General features: G+C 44.1%; 2 protein-coding genes across 3 annotated transcripts in view; both read left to right on the top strand.

Moving 5' to 3' along the window:
• The window catches only part of LOC6584467 (netrin-A), a 57878-nt gene extending 40946 nt beyond the window's left edge, over window positions 1–16932 (top strand). Inside the window, exons 3-7 of one of the 2 annotated variants that reach the window (XM_015161547.3) lie at window positions 8885–9034; window positions 10113–10260; window positions 15195–15260; window positions 15348–15714; window positions 15888–15979. In XM_015161547.3, the coding sequence (XP_015017033.1) occupies window positions 8885–9034; window positions 10113–10260; window positions 15195–15260; window positions 15348–15675 (692 nt within the window). In that variant the 3' untranslated portion in view covers window positions 15676–15714; window positions 15888–15979. Of the gene's footprint in view, window positions 1–8884; window positions 9035–10112; window positions 10261–15194; window positions 15261–15347; window positions 15715–15887 lie in introns of both variants that reach the window. The other variant, XM_002010086.4, reaches the window with a different exon arrangement.
• A 387-nt stretch (window positions 16933–17319) lies between these two features.
• On the top strand, window positions 17320–21983 carry LOC6584468 (DNA topoisomerase 2-binding protein 1-A). Its single transcript, XM_002010087.4, has one exon. The coding sequence runs from the start codon at window positions 17546–17548 to the stop codon at window positions 21794–21796; it is 4251 nt and encodes a 1416-aa protein (XP_002010123.1). The 5' UTR covers window positions 17320–17545; the 3' UTR covers window positions 21797–21983.
• Window positions 21984–22254: the final 271 nt, after the last annotated feature.

Consider the following 22254-nt stretch of genomic DNA (forward strand, 5'->3'; position numbering starts at 1 on the left):
AATGCCTCGACTGTCAGCAGCACGACTAAAAAATACCCTGAAATATGAGTGAAAAGGTCTCCTGCTGCTATCTGCTTTGACTCTGTTTAACTGTCCGATGATTTCGATATGCCCCATGGCTGCCCTGTGAATGCAAAGAGATACCGCAAATTGCTAATGCTTGGTTTTGTGTCAATAAAACAATGCGCAAAATTATGGCACACACACACACACACATAGACTGTCATAAACGTGGCTATAAGCCGAATGGGCGGCTAGGCGTGTGGGCGTGTGGGCGGTCTGTGGAATACAATTAACAATATCCGTAGCTAAATACGTGAAATTAAATGCCATAAAATCACAAAGTCACGTGCGAAATGTTACAGCAATAACAGCAACAGAAACAGCAGCAGCTGCAATTAAAATAATGTCATGAATTACCTATGCGACAGACACTTAGACACACACCCACACACACACACACACACACACACATATAGGGGGAGAGAGTAGAGAGCAACCGCTACACGTAGAGCGAAGAGAAAAAAGTTTCTTTTACTGCCCATTTCGGGGAGCCAAGTTCATGAAACGCAGCCGCTGCCAGCGTAATTATTAGACAGGCAGCAGCTGCGGGGGTGGCTGGCAAGGGCAGCTAGGGCTGGCGGGGGTTGGTCGGGGCTGGGCGTAATATCACTCAAACATCATTAGAATTTCATAAAACGCGCCCTGCAACTGTAGCGAATCGGTTAAAGGTCGCGCTGCGAGGGGTTCCGGCCAACTTACTTAATTGAATGCCAGACCAAAATGCATTTATCATAGAGCTACAAGCCTGGAGATGGGGCCACGGGCCACGGATGATGGGCGATGGGCGATGGGTGGCTGTAGCAGCGTAACAAAGTAAGCCAGGCTGGTTTTAAAAACTAAGCTACAAAATTCTATTACAACTATGGGGAGCAAGAACTAAGCGGCGGAACAAACGCTGACGAAGCAATAAAAAGCTGAGGGTATTAGCAAAAAGTCGACTCAACGTAACATATACTCTGTACAAGTTTGAGCTGCGAGCTAATGTAATATGAGCTGAAAATGAAAAAACAAAAAAAAGTTAAAATCAAACAAAATTTTAGCTTCAATTAAATCAAAAAATTAAACGAATAATTATGAAATAATAATTATTAATAATGATTTGAAATTATTTAATATTAATATAGATAGTACTAATAAAAATAATTTTGCTATATAAAAAATATATTTATTAAAAAATATTTATATTTATATTTTTAAGTGAAGATAAAAAATTGTGTTTTTTTTTAATATAAATGAGAAAACTATTTTTAGTCAACATTTTTATAGATAAAAAAAAAAACAAAATTATATGTCTAATAAACAAAACAAAAGTAATAACTATTTTCAAATTAGAAAAAAGAAAAACATGTTTATAATAATTTTGTTATTGAAAAGAAATATATACATATATATATATTGATTTTATTTTTTTTTTATTTTTAAGTATATTAAATTAAAAATTAAAATATTATAACATTTTAAATACCATTTATTTCTAAATAATAATCAAAAATATATATCTAATAATTTTAATTATTATTTTTTAAATATTTTTCAAGAAAAAATCTTTAATACAAATTTTAACATGAATTATTTATATTATATTATTATATATATATATTTTTTTTTTAATTTCACAAAGAACTGTTTACAAGAATTTTATAAGGAAAATACTTTTTAGGTTTATTATAATTTTTTTTATATATAAAAACTAGGTGCTGAAAAAAAATACAAATATTTAAACAGATACGTATACACATATTGTAGGTTATTTTTAAATAATATAGCTTGTCACTTGTCCAGTCTCTTGGACCCTAATGCAGAGCATATTCACGTCATGACAGACAAACTATACTGCCAATATAAACTACCCCACTCCCTTGCTCTAGCTCGCTGCCTCGCCGCCTCTGGAACACATGAAGCGAACCTCAGTTTGGCCACGCTTTTGGCATTTGTGGGGGGCGTGTGGGGCGTGGGCAGAATTTGAATTATGACATTTTGCATGCGAGCTGACATTTAAAGCTGTGCAAATTGTTCGAGCGTCAAATTGGCGCTGCCATTCTCAAAGCCGACCCCCCTACCCCTCCCAAACAATGCTCCGCCCAGCAGCACCGCCCCCTCCCAATCAAAATGCCGCCTAGTAGAGCTTTTGGCATTGCCTACTTTTATGCGCCTCGTTTGATTTTTAATAGTCTTTGGCTGTTGTCGTCTGCGCCTCAATTTTTAACGCACAATTTGAAAAGAGCGCCGAAAAGTTTTCAAATACAATTGAAGCTCGTATTCCATGGCAGGCGGCCTCTTCTCACCTGCCACCGCCGCCCAAAAACTTTGCCTTGTGTTGTACATGCAACAAAAATTGTAACAATCCATTTGAGCAGACTTGGGGGTGGGGGGCGTGGCAGCAAAATCTTTGCTCATTTGGCATCGTCGCAAAAGTTAAGCGAACTTTGCGCCGGTTGCAACCGCGCTAAACTTTTTCCTGCAGCAGGAGCCAGGAATAGGGAGCAGGGAGCAGGGAGCAGGGTGGCGGGTCAAGGAGCAGGGCTCCGATAGAGACCCAACAGACAGCAGTCTAACTTTTGTAGCTGCGTGCGAAGCTATTGATTTATTAATAGGCTACTCAAAAGGATCCTCGAAGGGCAAAGGAAAAGAGTTCGGCGCAGCCAGACAATTCACTTGAAGAGCTCTGAGTGTATCTACTGATTATTTCATTCTGGCGAAAAAGTTCCGCTTTAAGTGAGCTTCAATGGGGGCAGAGCGGGGAGCAAGGAGCAGCCAGGTTGTGTGGTTGTTGTCTGAGCTCTGAATCGATTCATTTGCATTCGCCGCACTGAGTAGTTCAAATTTTATTCAATGTACGTTCACTTAACTTAAATGACTTCATTTGTATTCATAAATTTGAATAAATGTGTGAATATGTGCGAGAAATATAAATGTGTTTAATATATTCATTTGTATTCATTTTATATTAGAATAAACTCGTATTCACATGCTGTGTAAGACACATTTACTCAAAATCAAAGTATTCAAGCTATTTGTATTCACCTGCAAATTAGAGTTAGCTCGTATTATTCGACATATTTGACTGAGTATTCAAATGATTGTATATATATATAATATAATATAATATATATGGACATATATAATCATATGAATACTCATGTCGAATAATACGAGCTAACTCTAACCTTCCGTGAATATACTCGACTTTATTTGTATATTAGCTATACCCAATTCATATGCATAACAATAAAAATAAATGAAAAATATTCAAATTCCGTTAAATATGAATTTTTATTAAGTGAATAATATGAGTGTATTCATTTATATTCAAAACTGGATTAGATATAATTAAATTTACACTCTTAAATGAGTATTTTTTGATTCATTGAGTGAATGTGAATACTTCAATTGATTCAAATTGACAATTTTTGAATGAGTATTCATATGATTAAATGAATACAAAATATTTTTTTTTTTGATTCCATTCACATGGAAATTATTATTATTTTTTTTCCTTTCTGACATATTTTAATGGATATTCATTTTACTCAATGAAGCATATGAATGTATTTAGTGTTATTCAAAATTGATTTTGAGTCAAGTAAGTTGACAATTTTGAGATGGGTACTCATATGATTCACGGAATGAAGACGTCTACGAAATACATTGCATATTTGTTCTCATTTCATGTGAATGCATGCAAATGTATTGCAATTCACAAAATGATTCATATAGACATCCATCAGCTGGATGTTTGTTGTCTGTTTAGTGTTCACCTCGAGCAGATCGAAGCCAGGTGTAGTCAGGTGTAATCCCTCGCGTAGCAAATCATTCGAGGCGAGGCAATCTTTTCATAATTCCTGCTCTCTCTCTCTCTCCCTCTCTCTCTTCTGTGTTTGGTTTCTTTTGAAAATTGCATGAATCTATTTGGCTAATAATAACAAACAGGCAGCAGCAGCAGCACACCGACAAACCAACACCCTACGCAGCTACCGACAACACAGCCCCACCCCCTCTTAGGAGGCAGCTGTGCTTTTTATTGCTGCCCATTTGTTTTGTTCTTCTTGTTTTTCTGTTTCTTTTATTTTTCTTCTTCTTCTGCGGGACTACGAAATTTTGGGCTAATATTTTATGGCAATTGATGGGAAGTGGCTGCGACGACGCACTTTTTTTCCTTGCGGTCAGCTAAGAGGCGGCAGCAGTTGGGCGCGGACTGGGGCGGGGGGAGGGGGCATAGGTATTGGTGTGGTTGGTTCGCTTGCGCAAAGTTGAAATAAACAATAACAAATTGCGCTTGATTTGCTTTATGATGTTTATATTACGCCCAGAGCCGTTGTCTCCCGCTCTCTGTCTTTCTCTCCCTCTGCCTCTGTCTCTCCCTCTCCCTCTCTCTCTCTCTCTCTCTTTGTGAGTGAATAACTGAATATGCAAGTGTGAGTGGGCAAACAGTGCGCACTGTAAAACTTTGGTTAATTAATTTTTGGAAGCCCAAGCAAAATAAATAAAAGTCGAAAACAAATTTTGGAGCAAAACAGCGCGCATTGCCAAAAATAAAAAAATAAAAAATTGATGAAGAAGAAGAGAAAAATGAAACGAAAATTTAAAAGCAGAAATTTGCCGAAATTAAATATGGGCCACAGACAGAAATCATCGTAGTCCTATTAACGGCTGTCAAATCAGGCACAAATATCAACAAGCATCCATTATACCTGGCCAGGTGTAACGAAAATTAGTTTTCGCTAATGGAGCAGCAACCTGAATGATTCCAAACTCAGCTGAAAATTTCGTTATTTATTTATAGATCTAGTTGGTTCTACTGCTTTATTTGTATATATTACTCAAATGTATTTTATGGATCTATGAATCAGCTCAGGCAATTGCGAAATTATGAGTTATAAATCTATATTGGCCCCTCTGGCTGAGTATTTATCGTTGAATAGGCGAAAATTGAAATTCTGATTTATATTTTTGGCATATTTCAGCAATCATAATAGACAATAGACAGAGATCAAGCAAAAGTGGGCAAAGTGCTTGTAAAACTGATTTAAGATTTTTTTTTTTTTTTTTTTTTTTTTTTTTGATAATCATGCAATATGAAATATTCCCGAAGAAGATGTTTTATCATATATAGTATATATTTTTATAGTAATTTTTATTTTTATATATGTATATATTTATTATTTATAAATTTTTTAATTTTTATTTTTTTCTTTGCATTTTTATTTATATTATTATTGTTATTATTTTTACATATATTTATTATTTATAGATTTAAATTTTTTTTTTTTTTTTTTTTGTATTTTTGAATATATGTATTATTATTTTTATTTTTTTTTAATATTTATTTAGTTTTTATTTATATTCATATTTTTCTGTTCCCCTCAAAACAAACTCGTAAATTTTTTTATTTTTTTATTTTTCCAGTATTTACTATATATATTTTATTTATTTATTATATATTACAGTTAATATAAAATTTAAACTAACTTTAATTATAGTGTGAAGTATAAAGTGTTATCAAGCTGTTTATATTTTAAGCTTTCATATAATTTTTGTTCTTTTATAAAATATATACATATATACTAAACACTTTTTTCCTATTATAAAATATGCATATATGAAATAGGACTATTCTCAATTAAAGTCAAAAGCTAAATCCAAATCCGACTGCAGCTACGCTTAATGAATGGAATGGAACTTTGATGCAGTTGGTTGACTTCGATTAGCATTGGCCGTGATTCATTCACATGCTGTCCTAATTAAGAGACAATTTTTCAACAAAAATCCCTTTCACACAGCAGAGCGAAAGCAACAGTTGTTGTTGTTGTTGTTGTTGTTGTTGTTGCTTTAGCATTGACTGCAACAGAAATGTTTCATCATTGCAAATTTCAGACTTTTTTATGGTGTTTCATTTTGTTGTATTTTTTGGTGCAGTAGAAGCAGCTGCTCCCAGCGCCTGACAACTGCAGCTCTTTGTTAGCTCTGCAAAATTGTGATTCAATGCGGCTATTTGGGTCGTCCTTTGCGGCAATGAGTCAACTGGATGTGAAAAGGTACTTGGTGCTGGTAACTGATATGCCAATGAAATGAATCAGAGCAGCTCCAGCTCCAACGCCAGCTCCAGCTTCATGGACACCTCTATGGGACAGCAGAGTTAAGTCAGATGCCATTGTGAATAGGAATTGCAGCCACTGAGCATATATTTTCCCCAATGAGTGCGATAATGATTATGTATGTGTGTGTGTGTGTGCGGGTGTGTGTGGCTTGTTATAATGAAAATTCATAATCTCGTGCTTGGTCAGTGCGCAAAAAGAAACAGCGGAAAACAGAATACAAAAAGGAAAAGGTGAAAGAAAAGCGCAACTCGTGCCATATGGAAAGTGCCAAGCCGGGCCAAACCACATACATATCTGAATATGCTATATCTGAATATGTATATAGCATATACATATATGTATATGCATGTGTATGTGTATATGTATGTGTATGTCTGTGCATATGGTTATGCAGGATGCGTGGGCACTGTGGCTTGAGGGGGAGGCGGGCGGTGCACAGCCAGCGTAGTTCATATCCATGTGGAGCAGGGAGCAGGATGCGTAATGAACTCGTTGTTGCGATTTTTTGTTGGTGCCTTGGCTGCCTTGCGAACAGGACGCCAGCGGGCGAGCTGCGCTCTGTTCAGATAGCGCACACACGCAATCGCAATCGCAATCGTATTGTTGTCATATTGTTGCTGCCACGCCCCTCACTCGACGGCGCCCAACGGGCCAACAATGGACACAAGCGCCAAATGGTTAAAGTGACTATGCTGGTGTTGCTGTTGTTCTTGTTGTTGTTGTTGTTGCTGTTATAGCAAGTTATTATTGTCTGCCGTTGCTGTTGTCATTGTTGTTGTTTTTGCTGCAGTTGTTGCTGTTGTTGCTGTTGTTGTTATCTTCCGGATGTGTCGCTCTGTGCATATAAATCGCATTTAATTTATTGTAAATCGGATTAAATTACCAAATGTTGCACGCACGCTGCACACTCGACTCTTTACCTCTGCCCCATGCGCGACCTATGCCAGTGTCTCAGTTTATCCCCCTCGCTCTCTTTCTCTCTCGCTCTCTCTCAGTTAATGCCTCGCACACGCTAGCCATTGCATTTAAAGTGCGACCAAAAGCGGCTTATTAGCCGCCAAGTAAGCCAACAGCAAAATGGACACAAATGAGACGCAAGCAGTTAGCCAACAGCCAACATCTCATTTGTAGCTGACAAAGCTGCTCGTGGCCGATAAATGGCTAGAAGCACTTCATGCAATTTAGCCAAGAAAAGCATTTGAAAAGAAAAACAAAATGAGATGCAGAGTCAGCTTGGCTTGAATTCCAGCCAATGCGTCGATGGGAATGGAGAGAGAGAGAGAGAGAGAGAGAGAGAGAGAGAGAGTGAGAGAGATATTGAAGTGAGTAAAGAACAGAGGAGAGCTAAAGAGAGAAAGAGAGAGAGCGAGAGAGAGATAGAGACAGCTAGAGCGAAAAATTTATATCATAAACTTGATCATCAGACAATTAGCGATCGATTGCAGAGACTTGGAAGCTCAAGGCGCTTGAAGATTCTTAAATAGCCTTGAACAGAGCTCTAGGCAGCATCCACCAACAATTACTTTATTGGCCACATGATGTTATTTGCATGGAAAATTTGCAATTTTTAAAGAAAAAATCTCAAAAATAAAATATAAAATTTATTTACATGATTTTCTAATTTCTATTGAAATCTAAAAAATTCTTCATCAAAAATTCTGAACAAAGAGAGAAAAATCTACTGTGTATGTAAACAAACTTTGTGAATTCAATCAGATTCGATCTCAAGATATAAGAAAACAAAAGATAAAGAGTACGAAATATTGAAGAGCATTAAAGGAACATGTAGAAAAAATCTAAGAAATCACTAGGAAACATATTTCATATTTCTTGAGCTTTCATGCGTACAAAATTCTGTATATAGTTTATCTATGTTGTATTTTAATAGTTTACCTAGCTTAAAATATAAATATTTTAAATATTTAATATACTTAAATATTTTTATATACTTAAATACAGTGTTTGATATAAAATTGATATTTTTTAAATTCTTTTCTATAGACCGTATGTACAATTTTATTTATTTTTAAGTTGCATTGTCCTATTTAACTAGTTAAAGTCGAGCGATTAAGGCCAGAGCAACAAAAACGAATCCAGTCAAAGCTTTTGCTCTATATATAGTGATACCATATATCATGATATATATATATATAATTGCTCACATTCTGCTGATTTTAAGGCGACTGAAGGGGGGTGCAAAATTTTAAAGCCAGCCGCTGCGTCGGCAGTTTCACACTTTTGGCTGCAATTAACCGTGTGCCGGCATTTAAGTGAAACTTCACAGTGCCTGTTATCTGTTAATGTACATTTCCACGGCTCATAAATGCACTGCCAGAGAGGGACAGAGAGAGAGCAACTGGGCAGCCCAAGTGTAGCCATCGTCACACGCTGCTTGACCAAAAAATAAACAGAGAAAAATTGAAAGCAACTTCATGTTAAATTCAAGTAGCTTCCATGACCATAACGCCATATTGCTCGACTCTGTATGTGTGTGTGTGTGTGCCGATTGCAGATTGCATTTGCGATTGGCAACAAGAAGGAAAAAAATGGCTTTGAAGTGCGGCCCGCACAATTAAGCTCTCAACGCACAGCAGCTGCCACGGCAAACTGCCACAACAACTACATTAGCTATAGCTATAACTGTATCTGTATCTGCATCTGCATCTGTATCTGTGTCTGCCTTTCAACTGATTCCTTTTCTTCTCTTGTTTGTCTCGTTGCAGCCTGCAATTGCCATCTGATCGGCTCATCTGGCAAGATCTGCAATAGCACGAGCGGTCAATGTCCGTGCAAGGACGGCGTCACGGGCCTGACCTGCAATCGCTGCGCCCCCGGCTATCAGCTAAGTCGCTCCCACATCGCACCCTGCATCAGTGAGTAATCGGCCGACATATATCACAATTACCAGATGGGCCCTACGCGACACATAAATAATCAACTCATACTACAGAAACATAGAGCTCATAAACAATAATGAATTAATTGCTGGAAATGATCGATTTTTGTGGCAGTTTTCTAGGCATATCGATATTTATCGCCCTCGTTGATAGACCTAAGCAGGCTGTGTGCCATAGAAAGCTCTTTACTGTCACTAGCTTCTGTAAGCTAAGAGCGGATGGGCAAGCAGATAGAAGAATGGGGGTACGAACAGACAGAAAAATGCGGACACGATACGGATCGAAGGACGAGTAGACGAAGAAACGTAACGAACGACTGATAGAGCAATTGAAAGGCCAATACAAATTATCAAACGGACGGTGAGACAGCAGAAGATATGGGTGAAAAAATGTAAAGACAAAAAAGCGAAGAAGTGACGAGAGAATAAAGAGAAGAGCACTGAATGTCGTACAGAAGAACAGATAAATATATATAAAAAAAAAAAATAAATGGGATGATAAGCGCAAAGTTAGATGGACAAATAGAAGATGTGACAAAGAGCAGATCTCTGAGTCTCGGTATTCTAAAGACGGACGATAGACGGAAGAACGCATAAGTCCAACAACAGGAAACTGTTATAATTCCGTGTAAACAGTCGGACGATTAAATGAAAGGAATATGAGTGGATAAGCACAAAGATAGACGAAGAAATAGACAATGATTAAAATATGTACAATTAATAACAATTCTATATTAATGTAGAGATGGGAACAAGTAATATGCCATATATTGTTATAAATCTATTAAATATGATATACAATAAATAGTGTGGAAACGTATAGATATAGAGATGGGATACAGAATACAGAAATAGAAGAAATATAGTAATATACTAAATATATTTCCTTAAACCGCAATCGTATCGATACATATGCTATTCAGTATGGGATATAGTATAGTATAGAACAGTATGGAAGCGTAGGTGGGTCAATGTCTGATGTAACTGGCTGATCGTGTAATTCGCTCAAGTATTCGCATAGAGAATCTAATCCATTGATATAATATCGTTTGCAGAGCAACCGCCTCGCATGATCAATATGCTGGATACGCAGAATACGGCGCCGGAGCCCAGCGAATCCTCTGAAGGCGTTGGCATGGACAGAGGCGCCAGCTCAGCGGCCGCCCAATCGCAGTTTTATCGCACCGAGGGCGGCAGGGGTAAGTAAGTGCTCTCCCTCTCTCTCTCTCTCTCTCTCTCGCTCGCACTCTCTTGCGCTCGCTCACACTCTTTTTAGCTATCTTATTCGTATATAGCATCAACATTGTGTGTGTTAAAAATTGTTGTTGTTGTTGTTGCTGGATGTTACTGCTGCTGCTGCTGCTGCTGCTGCTGCTGCTGTTGCTGTTGCTGTTGCTGCTGCGGTCGCTTCTACTAACTATCCCAGACGGCAAACTTTTGCCGCGTCGCTTCTCTCGCTTTGTAATCCTTTCAAATGGGTGAGAAAACACAAATCCGCTAAAGTGCAGTCGGTTGTCGGTTAAGCGAGCCTCCCATGAAGACTGAGGCGGAGCTGTTGCTGCTGCTTGTTCTAGCAGGGGTATGGTGAGTGGGGGCGTGGCCGGCCGTGTGGGCGTGCAGCACTTAACAGATAGTGCAAATGTTTGCATGCAACTTTTAGTTACATTTTAGCTACACACTTTATAGCTGTGCGTGTGTGTGTGTGTGTGTGTGAGTAGTGGTTGGGCGGGGAAGGGGGGTAGATGTGCACGCTGCAGCAACAAGCAAACAGAATGCGCAACAACAGCATAAATCATGCTAAAGCCGACCAAACCAACAGCCCGCCGTGCTACGTCTCCACCCCACCACACCGCACCGCGCCGCCAACCCCCAAAGCCCAGCAACCCAGCCCCTGCCGCCCCCGCTCGCGCCCCTCGCATCATTTGGCGCGTGGCCGAAGTAAAAGCAAAGCAAACTTTTTCACAAAGTGCCAAGCAGCAAATGGAAGAAGCAACTGGGCGCCCGCCCACGCCGAGCTGATGTATTAAAAAGTTTCCTTATTTAATTTGTTCGGCGTCCAGCGACAATGGTCGCACACTTTTAAGCAGCACTGTGCGCAGTGCCTGTTGCCAGTTGCCAGTTGACTGTCGCCTGTTGCCGAGTGCCGACTGCAGCCGCTAATTGCTGTCAACTATTTGCATAGCGCATTTAGCAACAGGCAACAGGCAACAGGCAACGGGCAACAGGCCGAATGACAAATTGAAAGGAAATTGACAGACGTCCTGGGCTGGCGATGGCCTCCCCTGAGCCCAGCTCCCTGGTCAGCGGTTAAGCGACAGCGGCTTGCCGACAGTTCAGCTAAAAGTATGACAACCAAAATGAGCTGTAATACGAATTGAAATGTTACTTAAGAGATATATACAGTGGAGTACCGAAAATTCGAAATGTGAAGGTGATGAGTTTTTTATCGAAAATAATCGAGAGCGATTTTTTTGTTCAAGAGAATAGAACTTTTTCAATTTATTGCGATTTATGATTATCAAATTATTATTATTATTATCAAATTATCGAGGCTCGATTCAATATATAGAGAGGAGAAAACTTTCAGAAGTACTTTTATACTAGGTACTCCTCTAAATTAGTCAGATATGATCATTAGAGAGGGGAAATGGCAGAAAACTATGCTTCTTGCAGGACATTCAATATCATTTAAATAGAGTGGGAAGATCTGATGAATGTTTGGGTACAGGCAACTCAGCTAGGCAAATATTTATGCGCCAGGTCGATAACCCCAGTTGTCAGTGCTTAAGTCTTGGATTAGTCTTAATTTTAGATTATTTCTAATCTCATTATAAATACATTTATATATTAGCTTGCTTATTGAAGGGGATTCTTGGAATTCGACTTTCAAGAAGTAGGAAAATATTTTAGTTATAACCATATCCGTTCGACCGTCTGTATTACAGTCCGTTCCTCCTTCAGTTGGTCAACACGTTCGTCTGTCCAATACTTGAATACATCCGTCCTTCAGTCCGTCTGTTCGCCTGTTCGTCTTCCCGTTCCACATTCTCTCTGTCGCTCCCTCTATAAGTCCGGCACTCCAACTGCCTGTCCAATGCTCCGTGTGTCCGTTAGTCGGTCTCTCTGTCTGCCTGTCCGTCAATCCGTTCATCTGTCCAACACTCCAGCTGCCTGTCCGTCCGTCACTTTGTCTGCTCGTCCGTCCGCTCTTCCTTCCCATCGTCCGTCCGGCCATCCGGCCGACAGTTTGACTATCTATCCGCTCTTTCATCTTAGTGCTCCAATTCAAGACAGTTATAAAGGCACACTGGGCACACTCCTCAAATATTGTTTAATAACTGCCAAACTAATGCCGGCCGCTTCTTTCAGTCAATGCTAAACAATAAATGTATATGAAATGTAAAAGTGATTCCATGCGCAGACAGAGACCTCGCAGAGCAAGTGGCTCGGCATATTAAAATTGCAATATCTAAATGGATCGCGCTGCATTGAGAGTGGCTTCGGTTTGTTACCCTAGGAGCGCATTTCAGCACTCAAAGGGAACTACAAATTGGGCCACGCGCAATGCGGAGGAGCTGTAGCCAGTTCCCAGTGGAAGCAGTCGCTAAAGACGAATGCACATTGGGCGGCCATTCAGAAGAGAGCATCCATCATCAAATGCAAAGTGGCTGGCGAGCCACCCAACCACCCTGTATACACATATATATATCGACATACCCAGCCACTGAAGGAGATTCAGCATTCAGTTAAATTTATTTGTCAATGGCAAAGAAAAGCGCAAAGTTGAGGCTGAGAAACCCAAGTTGGAGCTGAAGTTGATGTTGGAAGTTGAAAGTTTGGAAGTTTGCACGCTTGTAACCAAGAAGCGCACTAGAAAGATGGACAAAACTCGAACACACACACACACATAGAGAGAGACACACACACACATAGCGCAAAAGTTAGTCCTTGAATAGTGTTTGCTGCGGGGCAATGGCAGCAGCAAGTGGTAAAAGGGGACGGGGGACGGGGGACAGAGGCGAGGGGCGTCGGCTATGAGCGTGGGCGAGACAGCTCGACATGAATATTAATTATGAATTTATAATTTGATAATCTTATTAAATTAATTTGAAATTCTGTCGGGTCGGAGTTAATTTAAAGTTAGTGCCAGGCTGTCGACTCCCCATCATCCCACACCCCAATCCCTGCAAAAAACTTCTAACACATCCTCTGCGGCTGTCACCCACGCCCCCTTCCCAATCCCCAGCGTCATCTACCATCGACCCGTTTTGATTTTGCATATGAAATTTAATGACATGTTAATGCGATGCACAATTAAATGATTAACGAGTCGACTCGACTTGCCACTTGCCACTTGCCCCAGCGGTGGGCGTGGCCAGTGCTCTTTAGCGCCCGCAGCCGCAAATAGACGCGATAAATATCGCTGGGCCACTTAGAGCAGGAAATGTGGCGCCCGCCCAAAGCGAAGAATAGAAAAGAAGACAATAAAAAACTCGAATTGCTCAGATCTCGTGCCGAAATTGGAGGCGCGAGCCATTGAAATGTTGGCGCACCCAGCCAAATTTAGATGTTAGCCGGCCCCCACTGGGCCCAAGGCTGCCCTCCCTCTTTATCGATCAATCGTTGGACCGATCGATCGATCGATACGATCCAATCCGATCCGATCCGATCCGATTCGATCGTTCGCTCGCTCATATAATACAAAGTTTATGCGTTGTGCCTCAATTGTGTCACGATTTGCTGGCAACGGCTCTGACATTGGCAGCGGCAGCTGAAATAACACTGAAGCGGGAGTGAACGACCGGCAGATACCCAGCCAGGGTCAGCCAGCTGACATTGGGATATTGAGAGAGTATATTTTTGTTTAACTTGCAATGTGAGAGTATTTTGAAGTATTTATATTCAATTGATTTTGCTTAAAATCGGATATATAGCTTATATATAGTAGTGAAATTCTGAAAGTAAATTTACTTTCCATTAGCTCTACCTCCTTATCTCTAAGAACGTCCATATCAAGCTTTCTCTTTCTCTATCTCGCTGTCTCTCTTTCAACTCTTTTTTTTCTGTCTGCCTGCCCTGCCGTAAACTTTTACTCTCTGTTACCCCTCTTCACTCACTTCACTCACTCTCTCTCTCTCTCTCTCTCTTTCTCTTGATCTCATTACCGCTCACTCTCCTTTCTCATCTCGTTTCACGTTCTCTTCCTCTTTCTTCGTCTATATATGTATATCTTTATCTTTACTATATCTCTCTCTATATATATATCTCTCTCTATCTCTATCTCTCTCTTTCACTCAACTACTCTCTATATCTTAATCTCTGTATTCCATCTCTCTTTGTATTCCATCTCTCTCTCAATCACTCCCACACTCACCCTTTCTCTCTCTGTCTATCAATCTTTCTCTCTCTCTCTCTCTCACTCTTTTCTCTCTCTCTCTCTCTCTCTCCATCTACCTTTCTCGCTCTCTCACCCTTTCTCTCTCCCTCAATCACTTCACTTCACTCTCACTCGCTCTCTCACTCTTTTCAATTATACGCTCTGCATTGATCAGGTCATTATATACCCAACCTCATCCTTCGCTCATGTACAGGGTATTGCAACAATTGCAAGAGCAACAACTGCAACAAACGATTGTGACTAAAAACAACAAACGAAGCAATTTGCATTGCAGCAATCAAAACACACGACGCTAATTTTAGTACACAAAAGGCGGCATTGACGACCTTAGACTGCCTGCCCCCCTCCCCCCACTTATAGGCGTATGGTGGGCGTGTCAGCTTTAATGCAATACCGATCGAGCGCCTTAATGCGCGCAGTTATTGCTGTTGCAGCAGCAACAACAACAGCAGCAGCAACAACAACAACAACAAGTCGTTTCGCCTGCTTTTGTGGCTGCTTTAGTTTCAGCTGCTGAATCGGATTTCGAATCGGATTCCGTTTCTGTTTTTATTTATTTTTGTTTCTGTTTGTGGACGCGCTAATTGGCATTGGCTATAAAGACATAAATTCTGCAATTAAATTGTAAACAGAAAAACGCAACGAGATTCGTTGATCTGTGCATCTGTGCGATTTGCCTAATAACTCTACAACTTCTCTCTCTCTCTCTCTCCCTCTCTCTACTCTCCCCTCATCACAGTTTGCGAAAAGTGCAAAGTCAGCACCAAAAGGTTAAATCTCAACAAATTCTGCAAAAGAGACTACGGTAAGTCTAAATGGAATATATAATTTATATATCCTCACTCTCACACTCTCCCTCTCTCTCTCTCTCTCTCTCTCTCTCTGTGATTAGCAATAATGGCAAAAGTAATTGGTCGCGACACGAGCAGCGAGGTGGCCAGTATCGAGCGCAGGCGCGCAATGGATCCGTACGGGGACTACGAAATGGATCAACAGGCAATGGGCGGGCTGGAATACGAGTATCGGGCGGGGGCGGGGCCAGCAGCAGCATTGGCTGGCATCAGCAGCAGCGCCAGCGTGCCGGATTACCCAAACGACAGCGACACGGCCCGGTACGATCTGCTAATCCAAGCGGTTTTCAAGCGCAGCAGAACCACCGCCTATGGAATGCCGAATACAATGCTGAAACGAGGTCCTATGACCTGGATCATACCGATTAAGAATTTAGAGTGCCACTGTCCCAGGATCAAAGTTAACAGGTGAGTGTACGACTACAGGTACCGCTGCACTCATCATGAGTTTCGTTTCCTTGAATATCGGCATATATAGGTGTATACAGTGTCGATCAACTTTCATGAGAATCGCATAGTAGAGCAAATAACTTCTTAATGCCTTGCCTCTACTCATTTTTCAACTCTGTTTGTCGTTGCAGATCATATTTGATTTTGGGGCGTGACTCGGAGGCGCCGCCCGGCTATCTGGGCATTGGTCCGCGTACGATAGTTATTGAATGGAAGGACGATTGGTATCGGCGCATGAAGCGCTTCCAGAGGAGGGCGCGCAGCTGTGCGTAGATGAGATGACCCACCGTCCCCACATTGCAGTGGCCATCTTTGTCACACAAATATTTTGTCTGTCACTTGTCAATTTCATTTACCTACCTTCAAGCTATATGTACTTTTTTTTTACTAAACATATGTGTAGATTGTAGAGCTTAAATTTAAGAATTTCAAATCAAATCAAAGCGTCGCAACTCAAGTGAATATATTTATATAAATATACATATATACATTTTTTTTTTTTTGCTTAGAATCATAGACCAGTCTTCACTCACTGATACAGCAGATTGAAATAATGAAAAACGCTTTGGCAGTTACGCGCGAAACTATTTGAATTGTAAAACGTGAACAGCGCTGCCACCCCTGCAGCACTGCCATTGCGTGCAATATATTTCTGCTTAGCAATGAGTGCAAAACTATCGCCATAGAGAAGAGCAATTCAAATATAATGGCAGCAAATAAACATCAACATATTTTTTATGTTTATTTGATTTTTTTTTTTTTTTGCAATATTATAATTTTACTAACAGCAGCATTTAATTTGATTTGTTTAGCATTCTAAGGCCTACATAGCTGTATTTAATTTATTTAATTAACTTTAATTGTTATTTGACTATCAACATATCTATATATGCACATACATATATATGTATGGAATCTTTATGATTTGTATTATTTTGTATGATAAGAGCGCAGTCTTAAACATTCTCTCAGCTTTCCCTATTTCACAACAATAAGAATTTATCAGTTAACAACAAATGTGAGCAACAATAACTACAATAGTCCACAAATAAAACAGCAAACGCATATTTGCCCGATTAAGCATTAATATATATAAGCAATGTACGCACCTATGTCAAATCTTAAACAAGTGTTTTAAAATGCAAATAAATAGATATTGTACAGTGCAACTCACAATTGATGTATTTTCTCTTGATTAAAATAATGGAAATGGCATCGGGATTATCGCGCCAAATCATTTGAATATGAAACACTGCTAGCGTTGCCATCTCGGAAGAGCTGCCAGTGCGTGCAATATATATCGGATGTTCACACTCATGAGTCATGATGTCCATCGCCACAGAAAGTAGAAATTTAAATATATTGTGAATTGATTAAATAAGTACGTATTTTATTTTGAGAGAAAACACCAGTCTGATCATGAATTTTTGTATGTGTAGCATTACTCGTATTATATAACTGTGTGGGATGTGTTTGGCGTACATAAAATATTTTTGAATTCAAAACAAATGAACAAAAGCTAAAATTATTTTCATACATGTACATAAAAGCGAAATGGCAGCGTAAATGAAATTTTATATTTAACGGATGTATCTATCGTATTCAGTTAGATATGCAAGATCGTACATGATTTTGTGCTCGATATATCGATAGCTGTTGCGATATCAGAGTCAAACTAGTAAACATCGGACGCGCCAAAAATCATTCGCGAAAAGTGTGTCCCAATTCGAGCATCAGCCAGGATTCGCAGATCGTTGCAATTGTGGTATAGAATACAATTAAAGTGAGGATGAGCACAAGCCTGGACGAGTCAATATGCGCGTATTTTGTCAACAACACAAAGAGCGACACAGAGGCCGACTTGGCCATCGCTGGGCTATATGCCAGCGCACTGCAGTTGATGCGCGAGCAGCTGGAGGACACGCAGATTCGTGAAATTCGCCCAAGTGAAGGCTTTCCACTGATCGCCGGCGGTGGGCTGACGAAAAAGGATGTCTTTGTGCTGGCTCAGTTCGAGGGCGAGCTATTCGAGCAGCTGCAGCTGACCAAGGCGCTGGTGCTGGGCCCACCCTGCATTGTGGCGTGCCTGCAGGAGAACGCGCCCGTTCCACTGGGCAGCAGTCCCATCTATGCCACGGCTATGCGTGACCTGCAGATCTCGGCCAGCGGCATCAGCAGCAAAGAGAAGGAGGACATTAAGAAACTGATCCACTGGATGGGCGGTCATTATTTCCAGAACTTCGGACGCAACATCACACATCTGATATCCAATACGATCAAGTCGAACAAGTATGAGCATGCCACGCTCAACGATGTGCCCGTCATGCACACCGACTGGGTGCAGGGCGTCTGGGCGTGCTGTCGCAGCGGCGCCAATGGCACCAGCATCAGCGCCACGGATCCACAGTTCGACAAGTATCGCCTGCCCACGTTCTTCGGCGCCAACATCACGTGCAGTGGCCTGGACACGGCGCGCAAGGAGGCGGTGATGCGGCTGGTCAATGAGAACGGCGGCATCTATCATCGCGCCTTCCGGTCCCAGCAGGTGGACATCGTCATCACGGAGCAGTCGAAGACCGACACCGAAAAATACAAGGCGGCGCTGCGCTTCAAGAAGGACATCCTGCTGCCCGAGTGGATATTCGATAGCCATGAGCGCGGCTACGCGCTGCCCACCAAGCAGTACGAGGTGCGGGCCGGCAAGCAGGTCTCCACGCCCACTAAGCGCCACCATGGCAACCATGGCAGCCATGGCAGCCATGCCAACCAGACGGCTGCGGACAACACCCAGCTCTCGGATCTGTCGCGCATCAGCTTCGTGAGTGCGCCGGGTCGTCGCATGTGCAGCGACAACACCACGCTCAACGAGACCGTCAGCAGCAACTGCAGCATCGGGACACGCAGCGGCGGCGCTGGGGGTGCCGGTGGTGGGGCCAGCGGCAGCGGCCTGCTCAAGCAGGCCACCAGCAATCATAAGCAGCAGCTGTACCAGGAGACACTGGCGGAGATTAGCCCGCGCAAGGCCAAGAAGGCGGGCGGCTTTCTGGACGGCTGCTGCGTCTACCTGAGCGGCTTTCGCAGTGTCGAGCGGGAGAAGCTGAATCGCGTGCTCAACACGGGCGGCGCCACGCGCTACGACGAGCTGCACGAGGGCCTCACCCACATCATTGTCGGCCAGCTGGAGGATGCCGCGTATCGGCAGTGGCAGACGGAGGGTTTGCTGGCCACGGTGCAGGTGGTGCGGCTCGAGTGGCTGCTGGAGAGCATTCGAGCTGGGCGCATTGTCAGCGAGCTGCCGTATCGGGTCTCCGTGCCGCATCTTGCCAGCGAGGCCACAGACGCCCCCTCGCCGGCCAGCAAGCGCACGTTGCGCTCCATGAATCACAGCTTCAAGCAGCCGTCGCTGCCCATCAAGAAGAAGCTCTTTGATGGGCCCACAGATGTCGGCAGTGCTCCACCGGAGCCGGAACCGGAGCTGGAACCGGACCTGCTCACGCACTACTCGCAGGAGCAGGAGCCGGCCATGCCGCTGCCTGCCGCCAGCTCGACGCAGCTCTCGCTGAGCGGACTCACAGCTGCAGCCCCCGCCTCGGCCGGCGTTCCACTGGCCGTCGCCCTGCCCGACCTGAGCGCCAGCACGCTCTCCATCGACTTCGACAAGCTGGACTACTTCAGGGGCGCCTCGGTGTACGTGCACGAGCCGTGCTTCAGCAGCGAGCTGTACGACCAGATGCTCAGCGAGTGCAAGGCCGCCCAGGGCTGCCTGGTGCCGGCGAGCTACACGGATCCGGTGGACTATGCCATTGTCAGCTTTGAGCAGGCGCTGGATGAGTCCACGCTGCCGGTGCAGGCGCGTCACGTGGTCACCGAGCTGTACCTGGAGAGCTGCATGAAGCAGAACGCGCTGCTCCCGCTGGAGTACTACCATCGGCCGGTGCCGCATACGGCCAGGCTGGAGCCGCTGCGCGGCATGACCATTGTGGTGTCCATCTATGCGGGACTGGAGCGCGACTTTATCAATGCGCTGGCCGAGCGGCTCGGCGCCGTGCTGAACAAGGCGTTCGTCAAGAAGGAGCGGCCGCTGCTCATCTGCTCCAGTGCCGAGGGCTCCAAGTACGAGGGCGCCCTGAAATGGGGCTACCCGGTGGTCCGGGCCGACTGGCTGGTGCAGTGCGCCGAGCGCGGCGAGAAGCTGCCGTATGCCCGCTTCCTGGTGGGCAAAAGCGTCAGCGACTTCCCCGTCTCGCCCGGCCTCAAGGAGAGCAACAGCAAGAGCAACAAGAGCAACAACAAAACGCTGACGCCCAAGAACCAAGGGAAGACGCCCGCTACGCCGCAGGAGAAGGCGGCAGGAGTGGAGCAGCAGTCGACGCTGGTGGAGGAGGAGGATAAGGAGCAGCAGCCGCTGCAGCCGGAGCTGACGCCGCTGCGCAACCCGCGCATCTCGGAGCTAGTCACGGGTGTGGCCAGCACGCGGCGGCGCAGCTCGAGCGGCACCACGACGCCTGAATCGCCGCACACGCCGCTCAATCAGAAAACCAGCGCCGGCGCGTGCAACTTTGACTTCCTGGAGCAGGTGGTGCAGCGCCTGGACACGAGCCAGGCGCGCGACTGTGTGCGCCAGATAATCCGCGAGATGCGCGAGAACCAGACACCCGAGCTGGAGCGGATCAGGCGGCAGGCCTGCACGCCCGTCAATCGGCGCCAGGCATCGAAGCCTGCGCCCGGCATACCCAACTTCTGCCTGACGCCCGAGTTCCAGCAGCGCATGGCGGACGACTTCGAGCGACGCTGGCGCCTGCCCAAGCATCAGATCAAGCCGGACACGCCCATAACGGTCATTCGACAGCGTGTGATGCGCATCACGTGCGAGACGCTGGGCATCGACTACAGCGACAGCGAGAATGAAGGCGTGCCAGTGGCCGATCATCAGCCCAAGAGTATGGTGGAGCAGCCGGTGGGTCGCCTCCTGTTCCAGGCGGGAGCAACTGCCGCTGCAGCTGCAGCTACAGCCACAGCGCCTGGCTCCCCGTTCGTGCCCAGTACACAGAGTCCCAGGGGCGCAGGTGCAGCGGATGAGCTGCCCGGCGCCAGCACCATCAACTTCGACAAGATCAGCTTCGAGGAGACGGCGGCCGAGAACTCGCTGGAGCTCAAGCAGCTCACCGACTACCTGAAGAGCCGCGAGTCGCGGCGCAGCAGCCTGAAGCGCGACCACGAGGGTCACGCCAGGAGCGAGGTGCAATACGTGCAGCCCTTCGAGTCGGAGGGCTTCGCCATGACCGCCGGCGAGGATATTGTGGGCTGGCGAGATCCCGCCGAGTTCAACCTGGGCAAGCGGAGCAGCGACGGTGAGTCGTCGCGCATGATCTACCAGGGCACGCCCTGCTTCAGCATCTCGTGCGGCGACGACGAGGAGAAGCGCATGCTGCTCATGGAGCGCATTCGGCTGCTGGGCGGCCAGATCTGCCAGAATCTGTCCAACTATGATCCCGCCTGCACGCATCTGCTGTGCGAGCGCCCCAATCGCGGCGAGAAGCTGCTCGGCTGCATGGCAGCCGGCAAATGGGTGCTGAACATCAGCTACATCGAGGAGTGCCACGCCCGCGGCGTCTTTCTGGACGAGTCGCTCTACGAATGGGGCAATCCCAAGGCGCTCAATTTGCCCACCCTGGCGCCGGAGGAGCAGCAAATCGCAGCCGCTGCGCACCGCTGGCGGCTCGAGCTGACGCCCGACAGCGGCGCCTTCAGCGACTACCGCGTCATCCTCAGCCTGCAGGAGCGCAATCTGGCGGCCATCAAGAATGTGCTGCGCGCTGGCGGCGCCACGATCCTGGAGCCCAGCTCACCCTTCAGCGCGGACGCCACGTCAGCCACTGCCACCCACTGCTTCGTCGACGCCAAGAAGGCGCCGCTGGCCGCAAAGGACTTTGCCTATCTGCAGCAGCATGGCGTCTGCATCATGTCCCAAATGTGCATCAATAGCTACCTGATGGGCGGCCGGGACGCCAATCTCGAGAAGTACGTCCTGCGCCAGTGAACGATGCAAATTCTCCAGTTTCTTATCTATTTATATATTAATTTTTTTCGCTTTTTTTATAATTTTTTGCTTTGTTAAAATTTTCTTCATGTTAATTAATGTCGACTCTGAGGAGCAGACCCGACTTTAGTCTGATTTCAATATAGCTCTAAGATTTGCGATTAAATAAATGTTCGTTTAGAAGTAACAAGACCTGAAGTTCCTTTTCTCATAAGCCTTGAATGATCGAATTCCAGCTTTGGAGTAGTTGATTCATCTTATAGGACTGGGTAACTCATTATATAAGACTGCGATTGAAGCACTATATCTGACTTTCTACTTGTACGTATTCAATTGAATAATGATAATGGGAACAATGTTCTATGAGTCTCAATTATTGAGACTTTCTTTGCGCAAATGATATAATCATATATATAATCAGATATCATATAAAATATTCTCCGAATTACGAGAAAAGG

Source organism: Drosophila mojavensis, unplaced genomic scaffold (genome assembly GCF_018153725.1).
Source record: "Drosophila mojavensis isolate 15081-1352.22 unplaced genomic scaffold, ASM1815372v1 contig_136, whole genome shotgun sequence".
NCBI lineage: Eukaryota > Metazoa > Arthropoda > Insecta > Diptera > Drosophilidae > Drosophila > Drosophila mojavensis.